At 40.7% G+C, this 27879-nt stretch overlaps 1 protein-coding gene across 4 annotated transcripts in view; it reads right to left on the bottom strand.

Annotated features, from left to right (window-relative positions):
• The window catches only part of ube2wb (ubiquitin conjugating enzyme E2 Wb), a 30852-nt gene extending 6274 nt beyond the window's left edge, over nt 1-24578 (bottom strand). For 2 of the 4 annotated variants that reach the window (XM_042331849.1, XM_042331851.1), the window contains exons 1-5: nt 24521-24578; nt 22937-23028; nt 9322-9424; nt 5194-5349; nt 156-231 (exon numbers count right to left, since the gene is read on the bottom strand). In XM_042331849.1, coding sequence (XP_042187783.1) covers nt 156-231; nt 5194-5349; nt 9322-9424; nt 22937-23028; nt 24521-24535 — 442 coding nt within the window. In that variant the 5' untranslated portion in view covers nt 24536-24578. Of the gene's footprint in view, nt 1-155; nt 232-708; nt 782-5193; nt 5350-9321; nt 9425-22936; nt 23029-23549; nt 23866-24520 lie in introns of those variants that run through there. The other 2 variants (XM_042331850.1, XM_042331852.1) reach the window with 2 other exon arrangements.
• Between the last annotated feature and the right edge of the window lie 3301 nt (nt 24579-27879).

Below are 27879 nucleotides of genomic sequence, written 5' to 3'. Positions count from 1 at the left end.
TGAATATTCCAGTTCGTTTTATATATGATCAACAGAAGACAATTGAATTTTGCACCTAAAATTTTCTGAAAAATAAATTATGGTTTTGATCTTTGATGGAAATTCACCAGTATTTCTGGAACAATACAGTCAACTCTTCAAGTTCCCACACTTACCATGGTACCACCATTTTGTTTTCTTTGGATTCTTATTACACGTCCTTACATAAAATGAATTATCAGGAGGCCGCCTCTGTAATATAGGAAAAAAAGTCACTGGAATGCATCTATTATTACAATCTGTTATATGATAAGATAGCTTATTCCTCAGAATTGGAGTGACATTGCTTGCTTTTTATATACATAAATACTGTATTACATCTCATAAGAAAGAGGATTATGACTTTTGGATATAATAACACTTATATTTGGTACAGTGCCTTTCATGTCAGGAGGACGTCCCAAAGCACTTTACAGGAAATACTGTGAAGTGCAATTACTGTATGTTTTATCAATGAATATGGCAGCCAGTTTGTGCACAGTAATGCCCCACAGCCATAAAGTGAATGACCAATTTTAGGGGTTATTGGTCAGGACATCGGCAGAAATTCCCTTCTATTTTCAAATACCATGGGAATACCCACCTGAACAGGCAGATGGGGTGTTGGTTTAATGTCTCATAAGAAGGATGGCACCTCCAACAAAACAGCACATACTCAGCACTGCATTGGAATATCATCTTAGACTATACGAGTTCCAGTGGATCTTGACTCTGAGGAAAAAGTGCTCCCAACTGGGCCAGACTGGATACGGATTTATTGAAGCAGATTTTTAAAAATACATTATTCGTATTAGTTAACAAGGAAGAATTCTAAAATGAATGAAACCTTGCAACCTTCAACCATAAACTTCAAAACTAATTTAGTAAGATTGACAAGGTGAACAAGTCATTGTTCCAATTACAACTGGAACTCAGGTTTAACTGGATGTAAATACTTACCAAAGCACTTTCTGTATTAAGAGAATTAAAAAAAACACTCTTAACAACCTGATGCATGGCTCAAAGTGGAGGTAGATAACATTCAATACTTATTGATCCAAACCATAAAAAGCCTAGCAGTACAATAGTAAAGCAATAAAATGGTTACTGATCCTGGTGGAGAGTAACAATAGAAATTGTTTCAGCAGTGCTTCAAAAATGAAAATGTCAGTGTCATCAAATGTTTGCAGTACAGAAATCTTGTAGATTTGCTTTTACAGCTTCCAGCACAAGTTACAAGCTTTGCAGGGTGGAAATTTTATCAATGTTCCTTCAAAATCCTCATGTTTACTGAGGTGCAAGTTTCAGCCTGACATCATTATATTGAAGAGAATCATTGATATCCTGCCCTTAGGTCTGCATTACAATTCGTACATACAGTTCCAATCACCACGATAATGGGAGACTGTTAATGCCCTAGAAGGCAGTGGAGAGAACAAGAATGATTCCCAGCATTTAGAGGGGTGAACTATGAGGAATAACAGCATATAATAAGCTTGAGCTCTTTTACCATGACAAGAAGATATCTAAGAGGGGAATTTTTAAGATAATAAATGTGATGGAAAAATAAACCCAAAGCAATACTTTGAGTTAATCCAAGTCAGCAAGACAAAAAGTTACAGATTCAGGATTATGAAGTACAATTTTAAGAAAGACACTAAGAAGCATTTCTGCACTCCCTGAGATTCTGCAAGGAGTTTATAAAAAAAATTACAAAAAAGGGGCAGTTAACTAGATTCATTCTATAGTTTTCAACTACGCAAAGTACACCTGAAGCAGTTCAATGCAATACTAGGGAAGCACTGCATTGGTGGAGGTATGGTCCTTCAGACAAGGTATTCAGGAGAATATTAAAAGATCCTGTGACACAATTTTAAAATAGGTATTTTTGCCAACATTATGACTAATACAAGCCTAAGAAGCTTGCTACAAAAAGTAAAGCTAAACATCTATGAAGTAGTATTTGATAAGTCTACTTCAATTTGCCTTTTCACTAGGTGCACTGACGTTTCAAATACTTGTGTAATGTGGACCTCACCCAATTGCCTCTGGCAAAGAAATGAATTAGACAATATTAATTTTCGCCATGTAGGGTTTAAAGGACAGTTGAGGATCGAAGAAAGACACCAAGGTTCCATACTGGCTCGGTGAGGCGGAGAGCCCATCCATGAAAACAAAAATCTCAAGTCCAAATCTACTAAACTCGAACGATTAGAACAAATCTAAAAGGAAGTTATTTAAACCGTCAATGTGACATTTGGGAACGAAATTTAGTTTCAAATTGCAAAATAATACTTTAGATAAACCATGGACTTAATCATATTCAGAAAACACTAAATGAGATTGGCTAATCTCAGTCCTGTTAGAAATTGCTTACTAAACGATGTCAATTGTATCTAGTCTTTTGCTATTAAGGAGGTCAGTGAGGAACAGAACAATCACTGATACCTGCTGGCAATAAAGAACGGAATGCAGCTCGGTTGAGTGCCCAATAAAATTCCTTTTATAGCTAAATTTAGCACACGTATAATAATGAAGCAAATGCAAACTGCAGTTTTTGTGTTGTAATTTGTTAAATTATCATTCTTTACTTTACAGAAGTAAAGTGCAGCCAGGAAATGGTCCACATTGCCAGGCCGTCGAGCATCACCCTGATCATTCGCACAGGTCTAGGTAAGCCCATGTTCGCTTGGTAGTGTGTTTTCAGTTTTTCCTTGATTGAATATTTCTTGATTTATGGATAAATCAAGAAATACTCATTCAATCAAGACTTTTTTTTGGCTGACCATAGAGGCTGACCACCACTGATGGAGAATTCCCTTCAGTCAGTAAATTCCTGTAACCTGCGATATAAATGGATTGGCACCATTATGAGCATGCTTGTCACATTCAAACATAGACTTGGCAAATCAAGGTAGACAATCAATCTTCAGGAATTTTGGGGGGCCAGCCAGCCAGGTATCTGACACACTCAGAAAGGGCTTCACATATCTAAATGGGAGCCTGAACTGGGAGTTGGGGCAGGGAAAAGGGTGGCTTAAAGCACAATCAAAGGTGGGTTTTTGAGGTGGGAAGAAAATGGGGGAGGAGGAGGTCGAGGGACTGCGGGCTAGAATCCCAGAGAGAGGGGAGGGAGCTTCTACAGCTCAAACCGGACCCCAAGTTCAAATCAATTAAATGCCATGTGGTTTGCGTCAACATCTTCTCTCCTGTGGGTCTGAACTCCTCAACCTCCCTGGGCTCTCCCTCAGACTCACCGAAACCATGTGCAACTTAGGCATCGGGTTTGATCCCCAGCTTTCCTTTTTATCCCACATCCATTCCTTGACTAGCACCACTTTTTTCGACCTCCATCACATTGCCCGCCTCCGTCGTACCTCACAGCAAAAGCAACCAAAACACTCGTCCACGCCTTCTTCACTCCCTGGCTGGACTATTCCAATGTCCTCCTCACTGGTCTCCCCAGCTCCAACATACACAAAATTCAACTAATTCAGAACTCCGCTGTCTGGATTCTCACCCGCATAAAACTCTGCACCCCCATCACACAGGTCCTTGCTTGGCTCCAATGGCTCCCAATCACTGGACGGATCAATTTTAAGATCCTCTCACTCGTTATCAAATCCCTTCATGCTCTCGCACCCCCCTACATATCTGATTTGCTTGTCCACCTCCTTCTTACCCTGGCTTGGGGTCAGACTCAGCCACTGTCAAGCTCTGCGGGACGCTACCCCGAGTGAAGGGAGCGATATAAATGCTGCTGTTATCATTACATGTAGCAATGTTCAGGGGACATGACTTTTTTTATATACAAGATTCAAAACTGCAGTAGCTTTTTTGCACATTGAAATCTATTTTGGCCCAGTGGAAATGAAATTTCAGATGATTGTTGTTCAGCAAAAAAAAACATCAGAATAAACTGATGCTCGAGAAAGTGCTTTTTTTAAAAAAAGGTAAGTAGAATCAAAAAGTGTATTTTAGATTCCCTGTTATATAAAAGAATAATGACCTAAGCAGAGCGAGACACTTGAAAATCTGAACCCCAAATGTATGAGTTTCACAATTTCTGTAGTTCCACATTAGCTTTCATTCAGTTTGAGGTCATTATCCCTCTCCTTTCCTATGGATCAATTACAGCACACATTGGAACTCAATGACATTGCAGAAGCAGACAAGTAGTGAGGGAAACCAGATTCAAAGATCTCCACACCAGTACGAACATTGACATCAAATGACAATTATCCTCAGGCTAATGTTTTCAAAAAACAGTGGGAAAACAATTGTACTCTCTCTAGATTTTTTCCCTTTTAACTATATTTCATAGATTCACATTAAACCATCATGCTAAATTGTTCCTAAGTAATAAAAGTGTGCTTGTTGTCTCAAAGTGATGAGTGCTGGTTCAGCACTTCCAAATCTATCCAAGTGCTTCAGTGGAGTGGAGACCACTTCCTCCCAATTTTAGGTCACTTTTTATTGAAACTACAGATTCCTGGAGCAAGTGTCTTGAGCTCTTTCACAGAACAGCTGTGCGGCTTTGGGAGCCCAGAGAATTGGTAAGAATTTGTTTGAAGTAAACAGGTGATTCTAAGCATGAATTCTTCATGCTATTTGTTAAGACATTCTCAGATACTTGCAGTTTCCCTAACTGAACATTCTACACTACAAGCTGGTCACCACATCTGCTGCTGAAGGTTAATTCCATTTGATGGTTAACATACTTTTTAAATCGTTTAATTGAATCAGAAGGTGCTACAAATACTTGCAGAAATAAATAAGGCCTTTGTGGTTTCCTTTTCATTAATTCACGGTTCTTTTAGGGATAGTTATTCATAATGCCATAGCCTTTGCCTAAACCACTTTAAACCAATCACAGCTAGAAAGTATACAGTACAGTAACTCAGTATACAGTATACAGTAACTCACTGTTTTCTCTCCCTAACCAAGAGAAAGGCTTTGAAAACAGGTTTGGTTCTCGTGGCAGTACCTAGTTTTATTTTCTGCAATATTTTTCAAATTGCTTTTCTAGTGCATCACACAAATTCATGTTCATATAAAATCTCGAGAGGAATTTCTCTCTTTCGCCTCCCAAGTTTCCTTTTGTTAAAAGAAATCAGGTCAGTGAAGAGCAACATTATTTGGTCAATTGCAGCTTTAAATCTAATCATGGATTACCTTTTCTTTGCAACTGGAAAGCATGCTGATGATGCTAAGACAGACTGATTGCACAGAAAGAGCTGGAGACCAGTCTTCTGTCAGGATGGATAAACAGATGTGTCCATTGCTGTAAACGTGAGGATGAACAGGAACATTATCACCAGTGAACATAACCTAAAAATAAGGGAAACAAGAATCAGTGTTTATGTAGCTATAACACAAATGTAACTAGCACCTTACAGCCCATTACCGTCATTATGGAAGAAACTGAACTCATTGGATTACAAAATTGGAATTAAGAGCAGGGATTGGGGCAATCGAGGCCAGCACTAAAACTCATGACTAATAATAATCCTTGCATTTGATATAGAGCTTTTCACGTCTTCTAGATGTCTCAAAGGGTTTCACAGAATATAATAATAATAATCCTTGCATTTGATATAGCGCTTTTCACGTCGGGAGGACGTCCCAAAGCGCTTCACAGAACACATTGTAAAGTGAATTGACTGTATATTTGTGGGCGAACGTGGCAGCCAATTGCGCACAGCAATGTCCCACAAACAGTCATATGAATTGAGAATGACCAATTTATTATTGTTTTGTTTTCTTGGAGGGATTATTATTAGGCGTGTGGAGTAAGGTTTCGCCCTGCCTGGAATTGAACTCAGGTCTCTCACTTGCAAAGCGAGTGCTCTAACCACTGAGCCACAGGACTCCACAAAATGAATTATACTGTAAAGTGAATTGACTGTATTTTTTGTGGGCAAAACGCGGCAGCCAATTGCGCACAGCAGTGTCCCACAAACAGTCATGGATTGAAGTGATCAACTTATTATTCTTTTTCTTGAGGGATTATTATCAGCAGATCTGCTAACCAGCAGATCTTTCATTTTCTAATTAAATGGCAATGTACCAACTCCAACATTCCCCCCCACCCACAAATTAGGTGACAGATCAGGGTGCAACTATAATGTCTATAAATGATTGTGAATTTCAATTAGTTCCCTCTGGGCTGATGCAATCACAAGGTATTTCTACTCTGAAATTATTAGTGGGTACCAAGGAGAAGAAAGCAACAAAACAACTTATTCCAATTCTGTCTATGACCAGGGCTCCCAATGCCTCCTTGAAGTACGCCACTTTTGAGAGGGGGTTGGGACTTTGTACCTAATTCCAGAGATTCTTAGGCACAGGTTGGCTAGAGCCAAAGCTTGAGGACCACAGAGTGTGCATGGGGTACTGCTGGAGTCTGACCAGTTAAAACTGCATTACTTGCCATTGAAAGTACCCTCTGGCAAGCTTTCCCACTGGGTATCCAGCTAGGACCACTTTATCTGTTAGTTCCTGTTAACCCTGCAAACCAACGGGTTGCATGCGAAGAGTCCCTGCCCCCAGTGGCTAGTCTGCCTTTCCAAGGCCTGCCAATGAACTAGGCTTACTGGGCTATCATCAGCAGTGGCGCCTGATGTACTGTGGACATGCGAGGGTTGGCTCAATTCTGACATTCCGTTGCCAAACATGTCCCATAGGTAGTGGTTAGCACGGTCACTTTGCAAGCAAGAGGACCAAGGTTCAATTCCTGGGTGGGGTGAAACCTTAGGCAAGTTTCCTTACTCCACACACTTCCTACCCCCTCTGTCCTCCCTCATCCCAACCCTGGCCCCCAAGCTCAGGTCCTGATCCCTAACTGTTCAGCGCCTTGGGACGTCCTCCAGATGTTAAAGGCGCTTTACAAATGTAATTGTGTTGTTGTTGTTTACCTAGCAGTAAATAGGAACTCAGTTATTAGTTGATTGGTGGATTGCTTTCAGAGGGTTTCACCCACAAAATACAGTCAATCCATTTTACAATAATAATTCATAAGCATTTTGATGTAGCTCAGTGGTTAGAGCACTCCGAAAGCGCTTTACGAGAACCTGAGTGAATTCCAGGCAGGTAGGGCGAACCGGGCAGCCTTACTCCACACGCCAATAATAATCCCTCAAAGAAAAAACAATAATAATTGGTCATTTTCAATCTACGACTGTTTGTGGGACATTGCTGTGCGCAATTGGCTGCCCGGTTCGCCCTCAAATGACAGTCAATTCACTTGCAAAGCGAGTGCTCTAACCACTGAGCTACAGGACTCCACAATATATTCCATGAAGCACTTTTGAGACATCTCAACAACGTGAAGACGCTATCAAATGCAAGGATTATTATTATTGTCACCCTGGAGGCAGGTCAGTTTCAAGGCGACCCCACTTACCTCCTCCACACCCCTCCAAAAGAGGATAGCTGCTGTTAACGTCTGCCTTAATCTTCCCCCTTTGACTGTACTTTCAGTCATCTTTCCCATTCCATCCCAACAGTTTGGCTGCCAAACAAGCATGTATAAAGCGTTTTGAGACTTCTTCCCAAAGTGAAAGTCACAAGATAAATCTAAATTGTATATCCTGCAAGTGTAACTGTCACTGCTGCTTACAGCATGACTACTTACCTAAATCAATATCCTGTAAAGCAATGCCTGAAACCCCACTCCAAGTTGGAAAACAGCAGGCTTAGCAGGAATCCAAGAATGGCACTTTGGCAGTTGTGGGTGTTACTATTATTCAAAACGTCAAACAGCAGCGTACGGGGAGGAAGGGGAAAACAAAACTAATTTCAAAACTAACTATAGGCTACAAAAAATTCAATTTTGAAGTGTCAAAATCTGCTGGATGATTTGGCATCTCAAGTATTTTCTATAATTTCCAGATACAGTGTTGAGTGATCACCAATCAAATAAAGCAACTTGCAGGAACCAATCAGCTTTAAGGACATGACATACATTATTCCAAGCAAGAAATGTGCTGCATCACCAGTCATAGCTTAGTGTATTCCAGAGGTTACATTCTCCTGTCATAGTATCTGTAGAGGATCAAGACAATCTACATATTGTACACACAATGCCCTTTTCAGTAACTGACTCAGAAATGTAATAGTTGAGCCAAAGAAACTCAATTTAAATCAGGTCTAAATCTGACTATGGGCTATTGCAGTGGGTGGGGGGGGGGGGGGGGGGGGGGGAGGGAGGAGGAGGAGAGGGAGTGTTTTTAATCAAACAATAAGCAAGGATATTCATTTGAGCCAATTTTTCACTACTATAAAATAAGTCCAGTAGTCAAAGTCACTAACTTATTAGAAAGTTTATAAAACAGTCACCAGTTCATCGAGCATAAGGTGAAGTATTGCTGACTGGTCGTCTACCATCTCAGCCTCATTACAAGATAGGTTGGGATTATATGGACCCATAACCACCACATTATAACGAGGCTCAATGTATTGAAAAAGGTAATGGGCCAAATGGTCCCTGTGTTTAAAAAATCCTATGACTCTATGGCAGACACCAAGACCAACTCTGTTCTCTTCAAGCTAGCGCTGTAACAACATGGTTTATTCACTAGATGGCGATTTTAGATATTGCATTTTAATCTATATAATTATTTAGCTATTCAAATGGTGGTAGTTGTTGAGAATGGTTATCTGAGCAATACTGAATTGTAAGGATCATCAGAAAACTGGATTATGGCAAGTCATGAATAACATCACATTGGGTTAATGCATTCACGCTACCATCTGATTTTCCACTCTGATTCCAGGTTCAATGATGTCCTGTCCACCAATCAACCATCAAAGCCTGGATAAGCTGCAATTTCTTGCAGCTTAACAAGGACAAGACAGAAACGAGTCTCCTCGGTTCCTGGCAATGTCTCCTTGCTTCAAGATCTCCTCAACCTTTCTCAAACCCATCAAACAAGTGTGATGCTTTGGCATTCAATTCAATCCTCAGCTCTCCTACCATCACCAGATTTGGTCCCTGACCAAGACTGCTTTTTTCATCTTCTCCACATTATCTGCCACTGCCCGCTTCTTGTATCAAATGCCACTGAAATCCCCATTCATTCATGTTAACACCCAGCTAGACTTCTCAAATGCACTCTTTGCCAACCTTCTTAATTCTACCATCCATAACCTCCATGAATTTATCATAAAAAATAATCAGCTAACCACTTGCACTCATTGTGACCCAGTTTATAAACTTTACATCAACTTTGACCAACTTTCTGTTATGCAAATAAAACCTTGCAGATACTGTGATCACCAGGCTCTGGGTGCAAACTTTACCTGAGGTGAATCAAAAGGGTAACGACCGCTGAACTTGAAGAGTAGCTGAAATTTTTCCCCTTCATATAGTGTGCCAGGAGCTCCTTCCATATCTACAATCCACCTGCAAACATAACACAGAAATTAAGCATTCTAGCAGTTTTGTTTATTAACCTATTCATCTCATCTAACCTCAGTTACCATGTCTATCATCTAGAAAGTGATTGGATTATATCAATCTGCAGTTTCAAAGATAAAAAATCTACTTGGATATACACAACCAGCTTTACAGTTTCAGAAATTTTCGGAAGAACCCTAGTTTATGAAGTCGCTCCTGCCTTCTCATCTCTAACTGGGGATCATCATGGTGTAGCTCTGTAGCTTACTGGTTAGAGCACTTGCCTCGCAAGCGAAAGGACCTGGGTTTGATTCCCGGGCAGGGCAAAACATTAGACAAGTTACCTTGTTCGACACGCCTCTGTTTACTAGCAGTAAAAAGGAAGCTGGTTGTTAGTCGATTGGTGGATTGCAGGGGCAATAAGCAACTTCAAAAAAATTTTTAAAAAATAATTTGGACATCCCGAATGTTTGTGGAACACTGCTACATGCAATTGGCTGCCGCATTTTGCCCACAAAGTATACAGTCAATTCACAGTACATTCTGTGAAGCACTTGGAGACGTCTTGAAGATGTGATAAACCACTATATCAAATGTAAGGATTATTATATCATGATTCAAATATATAGGCAATGGGCAGTTGGATAAAATATATAAAGAGCAAGTGTTAAACCATGCCCCAACAGAAAGAAGAGTTAACAGTTGTCGGGAAAGGGGATAAAACACCTCTACTATTTCTAAATCCTCCAATTACAGCTTCCTACTCTCATTTTTCAATGGACTTCAAACATCCTTTCATCCATGCACATTTGAAAAAACCTTACCAAAGATGTTCTCAGCTTCCACATAAATTTTTTTTTAAAGAAATAAACTGCTTTTGCTCATCTTTTTTCCTAGACAGTATTCCTCTAAGGGGAAGTTGCTTCAGTTTGGGATGCTACCTATAAGATCATGTGCTAAGGGGATGAATTGTACTCGATACCCTGCAAAAGCACACCCACACTAAATTTTATCTTGTTATGGATAGCTGCCATTATTCTTTCAGAAAAGGGTAGGGATGAACAGAAAGTTAAATCTTGTACCACTTTCATTAAAGTGAATTTCCTGTGCCAAGATACAATATTCACATATTGCTTTGCTTGATGATCATTGTTTAGGTCCAGTTCCTCCCAAAGACGATTCATCATTAAAATTAGGACAGCGCATTGTACTGAAGCAAAAATAATAGAAAGAGTAACTTGACACTTCAGTTAATTTGAGTTCAAGATATGAACCCCAATTTCTTGGAAAATCTAGTAGCAACCTCTAAGAATGCATTACATTAACAACTATAAATTGATTTGATTTAAAAACCAATTTAGCAGATTAGAAAAATCAATCCCTCTCTCCTCTTTCAAGGCGTGGAGTCCTGTAGCTTAGTGGTTAGAACACTCACTTCGCAAGCGAGAGGACCTGGGTTCGATTCCCGGCAGGGCGAAATGTTGGGCAAGTTTCCTTACTCTACATGTGTCTGTTTACCTAGCACTAAATAGGAACTTGGTTGTTAGTCAATTGGCGGATCGCTTTTCCGGAGGTAATAATCCCTTCAAAAACAAAACATAATTTGGTCGCTCAATCCATGACTGTTTGTGGGACACTGTTGTGCGCAACTGGGTGCCTCATTTCGTCCACAAAATATGCAGTCAATTCACTTTACAGTATATTCTGTGAAGTGCTTTGAGATGTCTCGAAGACATGATAAGACGCTATATCAAATGCAAGGATTATTATTATATGGCATATCTCAAAATAAAATAATAATCCTTGTATTTGATATAGCGCCTTATCATGTTGTTGAGATGTCTCAAAGCGCTTCACAGGATATACTGTAAAGTGTCGTGACAGTGTGCATTTGTGGGCGAAAATATACCTCTTTGACTGTGCATTTTGCTGCCCTTCCACACCCCAACCCTCTCAGCTTCCACCCACAGCTCGAATGCTTATCCGGCACTGTAAAGCGTTTTGAGAAATCCTCTTGACATGAAAGGTTCTATATAAATGTAAATTGTATGTAGAAAAAAAGTGCTGGGATGCTATAAAAATAGCAGCAAGAAGGGGCAGGAGATGGACTTGCCCCAGTAATTCTTTCCCACTCTTGCCGCCCCCAATCACCACCCAACACAAAGCAAAGGAAAGACGAGAAAAAAAGTCAAAAAAGGTCATGTTACAGTCTACTAGCTGTTATGATTAATGGCTTGTCATGCTCTGAGTTACTAATAAAGAAACCTACTCACACACCCAAGTTTTGGAATGAGTACCACTACATTTGTAAATCTTGGTAAATAAATCATGAACAAGCTGATCTAGTGACATTCTACACTGGATACTTGTTAGGGCAGTTTTGAGTATGCTTGGAGAGGAATATGCAACCTGGTCACTTAACTTGCATGCACTTTGCACACATTTAGCATAGATAGATCACAATGCAATGGACAAAAACGATAGGATGACCAAATAAGGGTAAGCACAAGTCTAACTCTGCACGTATATACTGTGGACCTGGGGTACACCGGTTTCCGGCACTGACTGGCTTGCTTCTAAATTTAAAAAAAAGGCCAGCTGCCAAGTTGTCACTCACTCCCGACATCACTTTCAACAAGATATGCACAGAAAGCCCCAATGACACTTTGTGAAGAAAGTGACATCGGCAGTAAACTTACGACTCGGAAGGTGCTTTTTAAAAAAAAGCTTCCTTGTTTCAATACAATTTGACATTTTTATAGCACGTTTCATATCAGGATGACGTCCCAAGGTATTGAACGGTCCAGGGTATGTACCCAGGCTGAGGGTGGAGATCGGGAGGAAAAAGCTGGCCAAAAGAGGAAGTTCTTGAGGTAAACCTTGAAGGAGGTGAGGGAATGGGTGAGTCGAAGGGAATTTGGGATGGAGTTCCAGAAAGTGGGAGCCAACACGGAAACAGTTTATGGTTCCCTTTCCTCCAATGCAATTATCACATGAATCATAACTGTTTTCTCCTGGTAAAAAGCTTGTCAACAAATTACAGTAAGCTCCTGATAACTCATCACTCCAAAGGGAAAGGGCTCAGTGACTAGTTTGTGTGTCAGCCTGATGCAGCGGTAGCACTTTCGCCTCCGAGTCAGAAGGTTGTGGGTCCAAATCCCACGTTGGAACTTGGAATCACATTGTCTAAACTGACACTCCAATGCAGTGCTGGAGTTGTGTTGCAGTGTTGGAAGTGCTGTCCTTTGGATGATACAAAACAATTTGTTTTATTAATTGCCATTTTAAGGATGCAGCAACGATCTCACAGAAACTACAGTTACATGATAGAATCAGTCACACTTAATGTAATCAGCGGAAGCAGAATAATCTGTTCTCCATAGTAATGCACACAAGTAGCAATTACCGTAAGTTCACATCAGAACACTCTTAACAGTCACATGTAGCAATGAGTAGTCTGAGCAACAGCACTGGTGTATGCTAACCGCATGGGCAATGGATATCAACAATTTCTTTAGAAAATTGAGCGGGTCTATGGTATCAAAAAGATTGAGAAGATTGACATAATGTAATCGGAACACTGTTCACAACAATAATAATAATCCTTGCACTTGATATAGCGCTTTATCATGTCTTCGAAGCGTCTCAAAGTGCTTCACAGGATATACTGTAAAGTGACTTTACTATATTTTGTGGGCGAAACAATGATTGTATGTTATGTTCATGTTTTGCATAATTTACTAAAAAAAAGTGTGTGATACATTTAAGAGAAAGCTAAATATACACACCAGGGAAAAAGAAGGGAATAGAAGGGTATGGTAGAGGAGTGTGTGGAGCGTCATGTGGAGTATAAACAGCGGCATAGTCTGGTTGGCCAGTCTATGTACATCCATGATATGGTATGATGACACTTGGTAACTTACTGAAATTTGAACTAGTACGTCAGTCTCAAAACTAGCTTATCATTCCCATACAGCAATCAGTGTCAGTATGGCCGAGTCAGAAAGTCATGTGATGCTGGGGAAGCACAATATCGGATGAGATGTTAAACCAAAGTCCCATCTACCTGTTCAGGTTAACAATCCCATGACACTATACGATAAGGAAGTCATTTCCGGTATCCTGGCTAATAATCCCCCCAGATAAAACTGGTCATTTATTTCATGTCTATTTGTGGGATATTGCTATGTGCAAGTTGGCTGTATATCCCATGAAGTGCTTTGAGACATCCTCCTGACATGAAAGGCACTTTGTCAAATGCAAGGATAATTATTATCATTATGATCCCTTGAAGAGCAACATTCCCAATTTCACTCTCCCATTTAGTAAATTTAGAAAACTTGTATCCTATGCATCGTTATCCAAACTAAATATTTCGATACATCAGGGACTTTACATTTTCCCTCTCTCCACTCTGGGTAATCTTCAAAGTAAATGCAACACAACGTAGTCATAATTTCCTTTTAATTTAGAATTACATGCTCCATATTGGTTACTATATTATTTGTTGACACAGGAACATATAATAATAATCCTTGCTTTTGATACAGTGGTTTATCACGTCTTCGAGACATCTCAAAGCGCTTCACAGGATACACTGTAAAGTGAATTGACTGCATATTTTGTGGACAAAACGCGGCAGCCAATTGCGCACAGCAGTGTTCCACAAACAGTCATGGATTGAGTTACCAAATTATTATGAATTACTATTTCTTTTGAAGAGAATATTACCCCCAGAAATACAATCCGCCAATCGACTAACAACCAGGTTCCTACTTCCTACTCCCTCCCTCCGCCACACCATCAGAGTTTGCGCTTTCCGTAACTATGCCCCAAAACTCTGGAACACTCTCCTTCAATCCCTCCATCCTTCCCCCTCTCTCACCTCCTGCCTGAAAATCTTCCTCTTCGAATGTGCTTACGGCCACCTCCCCCTGGGCTCGGAGGCAGGATCCGCTACTGTTAAGCGCTCTTTGTTACTGCTTGGTAAACAGAGGTGTGTGTGGAGTAAGGAAACTTGCCTAAGATTTCAATTGCAAAACATAGAATTCCATTTGAATAACAGGCAACAACAGAATTACATTTGTATAGCACCTTTCATATCAGGAGGATATCACCCGGCACTGGACAGTCAGTGTTTCGGACCCGAGCTGGGGATCAGGGAGTGTGGGGGCGGGGGAAGGCACGGACGAAGAGGAAGGTCTTGAGACGGATCTTGATGGAGGCAAGGGAGGGGGCGAAGCGGGGGAACTGTGGGATGGAATTTCAGGGAGTGGGGGCAGAGAGGCTGAAGGCCTGCCTGCCAATGGACTTGAAGGAGGCCGAAGCCTGCTGAGCGGAGGAAGTAGACAGGTTGGTAGGGGGTTAGGAGATCATGGAGGTAGGGAGGAGTGAGGGCATGGGGGGCTTTGAAGGTGAGGATCTTTAACTGTATCATCTGAGTGATGGGGAGCCAGGTGAGGGTGGGAATGATAGTGTCGCGGAACTTAGTGCAGGAGAGGCCACGGGCTGCAGAGTTTTGGATGATCTGCATCCTGTGGAGGGAGGAGTTGCAGAGGCCGACATGCAGGAAGTTTGCGTAGTCGAGCCTGGATGTGATGGGTGCGTGGATGAAGGTCTTGACGGCCTGAGGTGAGAGACAGTGACAGACCCGGGCAATATTGCGGAGGTGGGGAATGACAGAGCAGGTCATGGCACAGATGTGGGGGCTGCAGAACAGTTGACGCCGAGATTCCGTATTGGCTCCGTGAGGTGTAGAGTGCATTCGTGAAGAGTGATGCTGTTAGTGCCCAAGGTATGGAGGCATTGATGAGATCCAAACATGTGACGGTGCGGTGGGTGGAGGAGCAGCCCAGAGAACTCATACAATATTGACTAGTTCATAATGATAATAATAATCCTTGCATTTGATATAGCGCTTTTCACGGCTTCTCAACGTCTCAAAGCGCTTCACAAGATATGCTGTAAAGTGAATTGACCGTATATTTGTGGGCGAAACGAGGCAGCCAATTGCACACAGTAGTATCCCACAAACAGTCGTGGATTGAAAATGACCAATTTATTATTGTTTTGTTTTTTGGAGAGATTATTATTAGGCGTGTTGAGTAAGGAAACTTGCCCAAGGTTCGCCCTGCCTGGAATTGAACCCAGGTGTCTCGCTTGCAAAGCGAGTGCTGTAACTACTGAGCTACAGGACTCCACAATGAGAACAATGTGAGCTTCATTGAATTTAGGCCTCAGCACTGAAATGTCAAAGCTGCAAAAAGCCTTTGTGTTTATACAGCCACAGTAAAGCACACCAGAAGATACACATACAGTCACTGGACTTAAGTATATTCTGTGAAGTGCCCTGTGTCGTCCTCCCGATGTGAAAGCCTTATGCCAAATGTAAGAATTCATCGGTCTACCTTCAAATTTCCTCTTTCAGCAAAGCAGAAAAACTGTCACAGAAACAACTTCACAGATTTTCTTACAACTATTAATGCCGATAACACTCCACAAGACCTGACAGTGAGTCTTCCCTCATTGTGCCTGGAAGTAAAGCATCCCATATAATAATTTTCCCCGGAATGAGTTAAATTTACTCATGGTCTGGAGGGTAAAATTAAAATTAAATTAAAACAAATTAAAATGTTGGGATTCAAACCTGGAGCTCTGAATGGGAACCCAACAGTTTATGCTTCGACTAAAAACAACAAAGTGAGTTAGGAATGAGGAATTCATTTCATTACAAATGTAAATAAGACATGAACTCACATTGGAATGTATATTAGCAGCTTTTAAGATGGGTTAATCTTGATCATTCTGAATGAGAACTGTATTCAGTCAAACAAATCCTGTGATTACCATATCAATTATTCTAGAATGACTGGAGTATCTAAACTGTTTATGAAAGTGATAAGAGTATGATCACAAAATAATCAGCCTCTCCAGATCAATTTGTGGAAGAGAAAAAATACATGCTCAATGGATAAACCAATGGATAAAGACTGGATAAACAGCACTCCTCAGTCTTGGCCAGAACTGCTCTTCTTTACCTATAACACGTTATTGGTATCACTTACACTCTCAGGGACTGATCTGTTCAACCACTCCATCTGGAGATTTATCCAGAGCTCTCCACACTTTCATATATACACTCGAGGCACAATAACTTCAAGCTTGTAAAATGCAGCTTGTAGTTTCACAAACAATTGAATTTACTATTTTTAAAAAAAGCAGTTTGCTTTAGCATGAAACAGAACAGCAATATTTCCCCTACCAAATACACAGTCACTACACTTTACAGTCAAAATCACTGAAGCCCGGGAGGGGGCTTATCAATGGGATGCGGAGCTACATCAAATGCAAGGATAATTTGGATTCTGCCATAATACTTTTCTTCAACAATATTATTTTCTTAAAAAGATCATGAAAGAATAGAACAACAATATTGCTACTTCACTTGGGTACTATTTTCAATGACGGCAGACTGAGGGCACCTTGAGTTAATGCGCATTTCCAAGGTAGAATATCCTTCAGGGACTGATACAATTTCTCTGATCTGGAGACTTGCATGCAAAGCAAGATCAACTGAGTTTCCAGCACACTGCCAATTTTTTTTTAAAAATGCTGTAAAGTTAAATACCCAGAGATGAGGGAGCATACGAATATTACACAATATTAAACAATCTTTCAAAACACGCATTTTCACAGCAGATATTTTCAGTTTGCCCTTTCTGTGGTTTCTCTTTCCTTGGTTTCATTTGTAATAACTCTACAGAACAGACTAAACAGAGAGAGAAGGAATGCAGTTGTGACGGAAGGCTGAATCCAGACATACAAGCTAGTGAAGGAGATTCTGTACAGTCCCAACATCCTCCTTATTTTATGAGTGTAAAAGAAAAGCGGACGACTGTATTGAAAACATGGGCAGCCTTCCTAGTATGTAATCACAATAGTTTTCAACAGTGTCTTTTTATTAGGAACCTGCTTCAAAAAACACAAGAAAAGTCCTGTAGATAACTATTGCATAAAAACAGCTGGTTTGGAGTCCTGCCGGAAAATGTACTTCAATTTATATGTTGATTAATAAAAGTAACAAACCCTCTCAACTGTTTAATCAATCATAACCAAACCAGCAATCAGAAGCCAATAAACAATAGATACATTCAGTCCAATTGAGCAGCAAAAATGCAACTAACCCTGACACTGCTGTGAAATAAAATTGATATTACACAAAGACATGAAGTGAGAAAAACATGATTGTTTACATATGAACTACCCAACAATTACCATTGATTATGGAAATCAGAATTAGCAATCTTTCTGTTCATTCCATGTATAACACTCACCAAATATAGCACTAAAAGCACGTATAAGAAAAAATACTTGAAAAATTCTTTCAATGTACCCATTCACAAAAAAGGGGGGGGGAAAGCTTGTTGATTTCATAGTGGTACATCATACTTAGATTCAATTGCAATCATTTTTGAATCTTAAAAAGAGGTACAGCAAATTCTGAGATGTGCAAACATCAGATATCTGCCTAAGGCAGTATAGAAATAATTCAATTACTGAATGTAAAATGTTGTTAATCTAGCAATACATCTTTATGTCAAATCAATACATCTTCACATCAAACCAAACTTCCTCAAAGCAATTCAGATACATTACTGGAAAATGTGCATTGTTACTTTGAAATGTACACTATCCAGCTACGTCAATTCCATGAAACATTTGTTTATTAATAGAAACTATTATTTCAATGGATCTCATTAACTGTAATGAAATAAGCAGTAAAAAAAATAAAGATACTACCCTTGTATTTAAATCAAACCATGTGCATTTTTGAACGGCATTGACTCTTCCACAAATGAGCACCCCTCCAGCCAGCTTAACCAAGGAGCCATTCTTCACGAGTGTCTGGTTATTCACAACCAAGCTTAATGTTGTTCCGACCTAACTTCCACACATGCGATTAGGAATAGGAACTGGCAGATTTATTTCCCTTACTGGACTGTGTGGTGGGGGGTGGGAGGGGAGGGGGTTGTTTACCTATAAGCATCAGGAGAGTTGCAATAAATGCTTAATATTCATGTGTGTTGATACTTTTATATTGCAATGGTCACATTAGGGTTAACCATCTGCTAGTCATCAGCAAATCTTAAACCAAGCAAGTTAAAAATTTTAGGTAACAGTTACAAAGTGATAGATAAAATTGAACATGAAATCCCATCCTTACTATACAAATGCAACTATATAACCAGATTAAGAGTGATGAAAACAATCCATTTGGCCCATGAAAGGAAGAAACCTCATCAATTGACCCTTCAATCCTTACTTTAATACTAAAAGAATCTGAATTAATTTGTGCCAATCCATTTTCTTAACCCAAATGTTTACAGATACGTCAATAACTGGCTTCCACGTTTCATTGCCTGAAATTTGGGTCAGTGCCTGAAATGCTCAACTAGTTGCAACTGCCTCAGTAACATGTGACAATTTGGATTTTCAGTCTCCATTTCCCTTTTTAATTAACTCCTACAATTTCACTCTTAGAAGCCAAAATTACTCGCTTTGAAGAGAACATACCAAATATTTTATTGACTAACCATGTGGAGATCATCACCTTTCATTGAAAATGCAGAGGAAAAAAATCATAAAATATTAAAGTATCCTCGTCTGGCACACTAATTCAGCTACATGGACAAGAATAAAATCAGGTGAACCCATCAACAAAACATCAAAAAAAGTAGAAAAATTACCTATTTTATATAAGATAAAGAACAGTATTGACCAACTCCTTACTCCATCAAATTTATGCATTCCTCACAGCATTCCAACAAGATTAGATTTGTCTAAATGTGTTAATAAGCACTCTGAGATACCAGCCTGCATAAATGGGGCTATATAAATGCAAGTTGTTGTAATATTCAAGGTCTACAATATATTTAAACTTTTTTTGGTGAAAATAGTTCTGTGTTTGGCCAAACTTTAGTACATGTTTGAAAAACAATTTTGTTGAAATAAATAGGCAAGACATTAAAGACATAAATAATAACAATCCTTGCATTTGATACAGCGCTTTCCACGTCTTCTGAATGTCTCAAAGCGCTTCACAGCATATACTTTAAAGTGAATTGACTATATATTTGTAAATGATCAGCGTAAGGACGTGTCAAATGTTTTATATGCGAAAAAATAATTAATTTATAATAGGCTTACTATTATTTAATCAACAGCAATACATGGCTCACAATCAAAAGCTTCAGATCACATTTAATGCTTCAGCGATTACATATTCCACCTAGTTAATAAGCCAAGAAGTAAAAATATAGTCCAGCAATTACTTCATTATTGAAATGATGCCAGCAGTCTTCTGTAGAACAGGATCTGGAAGATCAGATCAAATGTGCTCACACAGGCTTGACTGCCGACAAGATGATTACTAGTTTAATTTTCTGTGAAAACTATTTTTTAATAGACTGCATTAGATTGAGCAAAACTGCTCACATGCGAAAAAAGCTCTCACGGTCTTCAAACTAGATGAAGATAAATAATAGATAAACCTAGCATTTAATATAGAACCTATAATCTCAAAATGCCTCAACACACTTCACAGGTAATTGCTGTCAAGAGTAGCGACTATTTATAAACACAATAGTCAGACTGCTCACAGTAAATTCTTGTTGGCCAAGACACTGGAAGCCCTACTCGTTTTGAATAGTCACGAGATCCTTAATGCTCACCCCAACCTGCATAAAGAACGTCAGTTTAACGTGTTAGCAGAAGGAAGGCAACTCTGTCAATGCTGTGCTTCCTGATATCAGCCTAGACTGAGTACCAACATGGCTCAAACCATAAACTTTCGAGCCAGAATAATAATACGCACATTATATCTTCTTGCATCACAGGATTTTTTATCAATAAGCACAGCAGAATTCTACTGCACAAGGTCTTCAGCGATAAGACATGCCTTTGCGTTTTCCCCTCTCTGCTGGTGTAATCAGTTTGAGTAGTTCCATGGGTATCCTTCGGTACTTTAACCAAAAGGCCATTCTTCATGTAGTTACTTAGCTAACAAGTTTTGGTATACTATATTTCCCTCCCGAGTACTATAATAATAATTTGGTCACTTAGTCCGTGACTGTTTGTGGGACACTGCTGTGCGCAATTGGCTGCCACGTTTCGCTCACAAAGCATACACTCAATTCACTTTACAGTATATTCTGTGAAGCGCTTTGAGACGTCTAGAAGCCGTGATAAGGTGCTACATTAAATACAAGGATTATAGTGCAATGAGGCAAACCGTGGACCCTAACTGCTATCCAACTAAGATCAACTAACTCAGAAAACAAACCTCCTCTTGCCTAGTATTCCTCAGTTACATACTGGCTGGGTCTTTAGAAACCAAATCATCAGCAAAAATCTAGTGCAACTCTTTCACACCAATGTGAAAACAGCAACTTTGGTCAATATGCCAGGCTGAAAAGATTAGCTCCTTATTAAAACATACAACTCCCCCAAACTCATCTGAGTGCACTATCCTCTCTCTAGCATTCTTTAGTTGAGGGTTATACATCTCTTTTCATCCCCATACTATTCTATGAAAACCTGATCTTCTTCAGAACTGATGCTAGTGGATGAAATCTTAAAATGAAGACCTTTTTCAACTGTCAAGTGCCTTCTTCCACACCACAAGCCCCCATCCCATCCATGCATTCTCTCAGGACAGTAAATGGTCAGCTCCAGTTCCAGCTATACATCCCCTCTACCACCATGCCACCTAATGATTAAGGTACCCATCAGTCTACATCTCTCTGCTGGACAAACCCATATCCCTTTACAGGAGAATTAAATTGTGTGGGGGAGAGGGGAGGGAAAGAGAGTGTTGTGGGATATTCTTTGAGCACCGTGCGGTTGCGCCTGAACAAAAATACAGAACCATTGTGGTGACCCCAGGAGAAGTTTCCCCCAAGAGGGAGCTGGTGCTGTGCACTGTGCTATAAAATGTAGTTTATAGATTTCCTATCTATTACCTTTAATTAAGGTGAGAGTTTGTTGCTTATTCAATAGCAGTAAAAAGGTTTATAAAAAAATAATGTAAATAATCAGTTGTATCCCAAAGTCAAACAATCTTACTGCAAAAACGCTTGAATTATGGAAATTGAAATGCACTTCTTCTTCAATGGATGCAAAAAAAGAGTTTTATTCTGCCCTGGCTAACAAATCTCCCAAATAAAACTTGTGACTCACTCAATGGCTGTTTGTGGGACATTGATGTGTGCACACTGGCTGCCCACAAAATACCGTCAATCCACTTTACTGTGAAGTGCTTTGAGACGTATCAACGACATAAGGTGCTATGTCAAACACAAGGATTATTATTATACAAAAATTACAACATTCCACAGTTGCTCAGAAAAATATTAAGTCCAGATGCACGTCAAGAGTAAACAAAATAGCTATTTATCATGAGAAAAAAATTTGCTGCATCATACTAAGTAAAATCGATATTATTGTAGGTTGGAACTTCTCATTCTATAAATATATGCGAACATACTTGAAAGAAAACAGATTGCTGATGTGTGCTAAACACAACAAAATATTCCTTTTATAAAACATGTTTTTATTCAGTCCTCAAACAATATAGCTTGAATTTCTTGAAAACAATGTGCCTACAATCAAAATAAAGGCACAAGATGTTTTGCAAAAACATTTGACCAAAAAANGTACAGTACATCAGTTCTCTATATAAATGTGATCCATTCATGTTTGCTTTAGATTTATACTCTTATGTTTCTCCATGAAAATTTTACTGAACATTAAATACTCACATTATGACGGAACAGATAAGTCACCATGTATTCTTATGTAATCTTATGTAATTCTTAAGTAATCATGGTTAGATTCGATAATCATCTTACTTAGCATCATTGTGTTAACATTAGTGAGCATCTTGTAATTTTCTTCATCTGCTTACAACAACAACTTGCACTTATATAGCACCCTCCCCACAGGGTAGAGTCTCAGAGTGTTACACCACTTCCTTCCTTGTGGAGTCCTGTAGCTCAGTGGTTAGAGCACTCGCTTTGCAAGTGAGAGACCTGAGTTCAATTCCAGGCAGGGTGAAACCTTGGGCAAGTTTCCTTACTCCACACAGAGCCTAATAATAATCCCTCCAAAACCAAAAACAATAATTAAATTGGTCATTTTCAATCTACGACTGTTTGTGGGACATTGCTGTGCGCAATTGGCTGCCGTGTTCGCCCACAAATATACAGTCAATTCACTTTACAGTGTGTTCTGTGAAGCGCTTTGGGACGTCCTCCTGACGTGAAAAGCGCTATATCAAATGCAAGGATTATTATTATTATTCTGCCAGAATATAACCAGCATTTATCGAATTGAAATTGCATCCAACTGAAATTTTATGCAACTGGTTCAGAGATCTTCAGAACTAGACAATTGTACAGGAAGGATGAAGCTTGCTTTGCAGACATTTTAAAATTGCTGAAAATATTTTAAACTACTTACTGTGTAATTGAATTTTGCACACTCTTTTCATTTAAAGTCATTCCTGGGGGTGGATCATTTTGCAAAGCCATCAGCTCTTTCTGTAGTCTTTTCTAATAAGAGAATGCATACAGTAGTTAGAAACAATAATAATAATAATCCTCACATTTGAAATAGCACCTTATGTCTCCAAGATGTTTCTTAGCACTTCACAGAATGTACTGTAAAGTGAATTGACTGCATACTTTGTGGGCGAAAACAAAGAAACAAAGTGTAATTGTTCAAATAATTCCATTAATTCTGATAGATCAAATCTTTACTTTTGTGAAACAGTGTTGGATTAAAGCTGACTTTCTGTAAAACAAAATAATCTTATTCGACAGGAGTACAGAACAACAGCACTGAACCAAAACATAAGCAAATTTTGTATGGAACAACATTTTCACCAAATCCCACAGGTTCCTACCTTTTGGGGCTTTCGTTACTTATATATAAGTATGTCTGGTTACAAACTGTAATTGTATTAACCGATCACTGCATTAGTACATTGAAAATACCAGACGTGGATTTGACGGACCGTACCTCCACCTTTTTCCTGCGGTCTAATGGATCCCACAACAAAGCTAACACTTACTGAGCTTTAGGTCGTGAACCATTGGGTTGTGTTTTTTTTTAAAAATTGTGTCGGCGGCACTGAAGCTTCTCCAGTCCCATGGACGTGGGACACGGGTCGGCAAAACCACAAACAACTCCGCATTTCGAGTTCCTGTTTAACTGATGATCTTTTCTTTTACACAGACACACAGACAGACAGACACACGCACACACTCACACACACAGAGACGCCATACAGATAGAAACACAGTTAAAGAGATGCAACGCAAAAGAGACTCGACGGAAAGCCAAGGCTGCACCGCCTGCGAGATAGCAGTCAACAACAAATCCCTCGGTCGTGTTATATAGTTTGGGAAGGACGTGACTGCACACGGTCCTTTTTGTGTGTGTGTGTGTGGGGGGGAGAGAGAGAGAGAGAGAGAGAGAAACAGGGCAAACCGAAGTCGGGGTCAGAAAGCGAGCGGCTCGTTGTTCTTTGGGCGACAAACTCCTTTGATTAAAACACAGACAAACCCAGAGCAGCACCAGGCGGGGGCCGAGCCGAGCCGAGCCGCCTCACTCACTCTCTCCCTCACTCACTCACTCAGCCCCGCGGTTATGCCGCCGCCGCCGCCGCGGACTCGGCCTCTTGACACCTGTAACCTTCAGGACCCGGTACGAAACCGGCAACTACGTTTGATGTTGACGCCGCCGCCTATCACCTGAACGGAGAGGCCGCCAGGCACAGGCACGGGCCGGGCCCAAGCTCTCGGCCTCCCCTCCCCTCCCCCCCACCGGCCACTTCAAAACAAAGATTTAGCAGCCGGGACAACGTATGGGGACGCCCGCGGGGCCGCCGCTGCCCTCCCGCTCCTCCCCGCGGACCCCGGCGGGTACCCGCCGCCACTCGGCCTCTCGGTGCGCGGGCAGCCGAGCGCGGCCGCCCGACCCGCCCCGCCCCGCCCGCCCGCCGCCAGGCAGCGCCCGGTCCCGAGTCGGTAACACGCTCACCTGCATCGACGCCATGATGGAACCCCCCCCCTCCCCCACCTCCTCCTCCCCTCCGTCCGTCCCTCCGAGCGTCAGTCGTCTGCGTCACTACGTCACCGCGCTACGCAAGCTACGTGCAGAGCCACCCAGCAGTGAGGTGTGACTTGGTGGAGCTTCTTGTCTTGGCTGCAGTGGCTGCAGGTTACAGCTCGACTGACATGACTTCTTTTATGATTCCTTCACTGGGGCCGACTGTAGCAATAAATGCAAAGGTTGCGAGAAAGAACATAGCCTCTGCCTCACTGTGGGGAATTTCCAACTGCAATGACATCCGATGACAATCCAATCCAATGACAATCCAATCCAATGACATCTAATAATAATAATAATAATCCTTGCATTTGATAGAGCGCTTTTCACGTCGGGAGGACGTCCCAAAGCGCTTCACAGAACACACTGTAAAGTGAATTGACTGTATATTTGTGGGCGAACGCAGCAGCCAATTGCGCACAGCAATGTCCCACAAACAGTCATAGATTGAAAATGACCAATTTATTATTATTTTTGTTTTTTTGGAGGGATTATTATTAGGCTCTGTGTGGAGTAAGGAAACTTGCCCAAGGTTTCGCCCTCTGCCTGGAATTGAACTCAGGTCTCTCACTTGCAAAGCGAGTGCTCTAACCACTGAGCCACAGGACTCCACTTGGTGGAAGTAAAACAATTTGTGTTCAGGGTTGAGGTCTGTCCTCTTTAGTTTGTTGGCAATATAACATAATTGGGTGTGCAGTTTTGTGTCATTCCCTTTGTCCAGTGACTCCCAAGTATCCCTTTGTCCCGTGACTCCGCATTACCGCAATAAACTATCTGTCTCGCCTGCAAAGAGATGAGTTTGTTTTCACCCAGAGGAAGGTCACAACACACTGCGTAGCACAGAGTAATAATTCACCATTGTCTATATTTATGCTCACAAAAATAGGACGGAGTTGGAAACCGAGCAAGGAAGGAGGAGAGGTTGAGGCAACTATACCACAGTCGAAGGGTTAGGTGTTTAGGCAGGCTGTAAAGACAATTACAGAGGGAGGGGGTGAGATGGAGCATTTGTGGGAGGGAGTTCCAGAGGTTGGGAGTATTGGTGCTATATAGCCACCAGATATGCACAATATACAAAGCTAATTAAAGTCATTTTGGACGCCTGAAAACATTGTTGATGCCTGTGATTCTCCAGATGGCTATTTCTCAAAAACAGCTGTATTGCAGGAAAGGCACCAAGTAGAGACTTGCTGCTTCGCTACTGGGAGAGAAGAAAAATCAAGAGATTCAGTAACCCCAGCCTGCTTTTACACTTCACTTGAGCAAGCTTGATTCAATAACAACTTTCAAAAGGGAGTAACATAAATAAATCACAATAATCCTTGCACTTGGTATGCCAACTTTCATGTTGGGATGTCGTCTCAAAGTGCTTCACAAGATATACTGTGAAGTGCAATGGCTATGTGCTTTGTGCGCAAATCCAGCAACAAATTTTCACACAGCAATATCCCACAAACAGCCATGAAATTAATGACCAATTTTATTTGCACCGTGCTGTGGAACATACACGCCGGGCGAAACCTTGGACAAGTTTCCTTACTCCACACGCCTAATAATAATCCCTCTAAAACCAAAAAATAATAAATTGGTCATTTTCAATCCAACACTGTTTGTGGGACACTGCTGTGCGCAATTGGCTGAGACATTTTACCCACAAATAAACAGTCAATTCACTTTACAGTCTATTCTGTGAAGCGCTTTGAGACGTCTAAAAGACGTGAAAAACGCTATATCAAATGCAAGGATTATTATTTTTGTTAACATAGGAACAGGAGTAGGCCATTCAGCCCTTTGAGTCTGTTCCGCCATTCAATTAAATCATAGTCGATCTGCACCTCAACTAATCCTATCAATTCCAATTTCCCGTTTTTTCCCCATATCCCTTGATACCCTGACCAACCAAAAATCTAGGAAGCTCAATCTTGAAAGTATGGATGAATCCACAGCCTTTTGGGGGAGAGTTCCAGATTTCTATCACAATTTGAATGAAAAAATGCTTCCTGATTTCACTTTTAAATGGCCTGATTCTGATTTTAAGACTACGCACTTGTTTTGGATTCCCCTCAGAGGAAATAGCATCTCCGTATCTACCCTATCAAATCCCTTGATCATCTTAAACACCTCATGTGGAGGTGTTTAAGATGCGGAGCATTATTATGGATGCGGAGCATTATTTCTTTATTGTACAACAATTAACTATTATCTAATGCAGCTTGTTAAGGAGAATCATGATATATGTCAATTGGTTCATGCATTTGGGATTCAACCAGGTGCTGATCTGAGACTGGGAGGAGAGATAAGAATAGACCAGTGGTCAAGGACCGGAAATAGATCAGAATCGCAGATGTTATTGAAGAGACTGAGATCTGGATTGTTATGACTGAGCTCAGTGTATATATTTAGCAAAAAGACTAATTTAAAATATGAAGCTGCAACACAAGGAAAGTATAACCTATACAGTCTATGTTTTTATTACAGGTTTTAGCTCTCTAAATTCACCATATACACCATTGTATCTGATTACAGTATAGATACAATTTCTTGTGATCATTGCTAGTAGGCATGTTCTCTCTTCTAAATTTAAACAGCCTACATGGCAATAGAGCATTCTGGATTGTATTTACATACAAATACGTTATTGCCAACAATAAATAAGGAATACTGTAATTTTGACACTTAAATGTTAGGGTTTTTTGCTGGATACTACATATTAAACCATTACATATATGGCAATCCCTGTGTGTTATTACTTTTAATGATCTGGACAAAGAAAAATAATAATAATCCTTAACAATGACAAATTACACTTGTATAGCGCCCTTCACATCAGAAAGACATCCCAGGGCTCTGGACAATCAGGGGAGTTGGGGTCAGCTGGGAGGAAGGCTGGGAGTTGGGGTCAGAAGGGGAGGAGGGCGGGAGTGGGCGGGAGGTGGCCAAAGGCATGGTTGAAGAGGAAGGTCTTCAGACGGCGCTGAATGCCCAGTTGCCAATGGTGGGATGGGAACTGCGGGGAGCCTGAAACAGGCTGGTGCCCGCCAAGCGGAGGGAGCAGACAGGCTGATATGGGGTTATGAGGTCGGAGAGGTAGGGCGGAGCAAGACCTTGGAGGGCCTTGAAGGTAAGGAGGGTTTTGTACTCGATTCTCTTGAGGAATGGGGAGCCAGTGAATTTGGGCAAGAACGGGGGTGATAGGTTCCGGGAGCCTGGTGCTGGAGAGGACATGAGCTGGAGAGTTCTGAATAATCTTCAGCTTGTGGATGGAGAGTTGGTAAGCCCAATAAGCAGAC

Source organism: Callorhinchus milii, unplaced genomic scaffold (genome assembly GCF_018977255.1).
Source record: "Callorhinchus milii isolate IMCB2004 unplaced genomic scaffold, IMCB_Cmil_1.0 Scaffold2, whole genome shotgun sequence".
In the NCBI taxonomy this organism is placed as follows: Eukaryota; Metazoa; Chordata; class Chondrichthyes; order Chimaeriformes; family Callorhinchidae; genus Callorhinchus; species Callorhinchus milii.
This window is presented reverse-complemented; position numbering and strand designations above follow the sequence as displayed.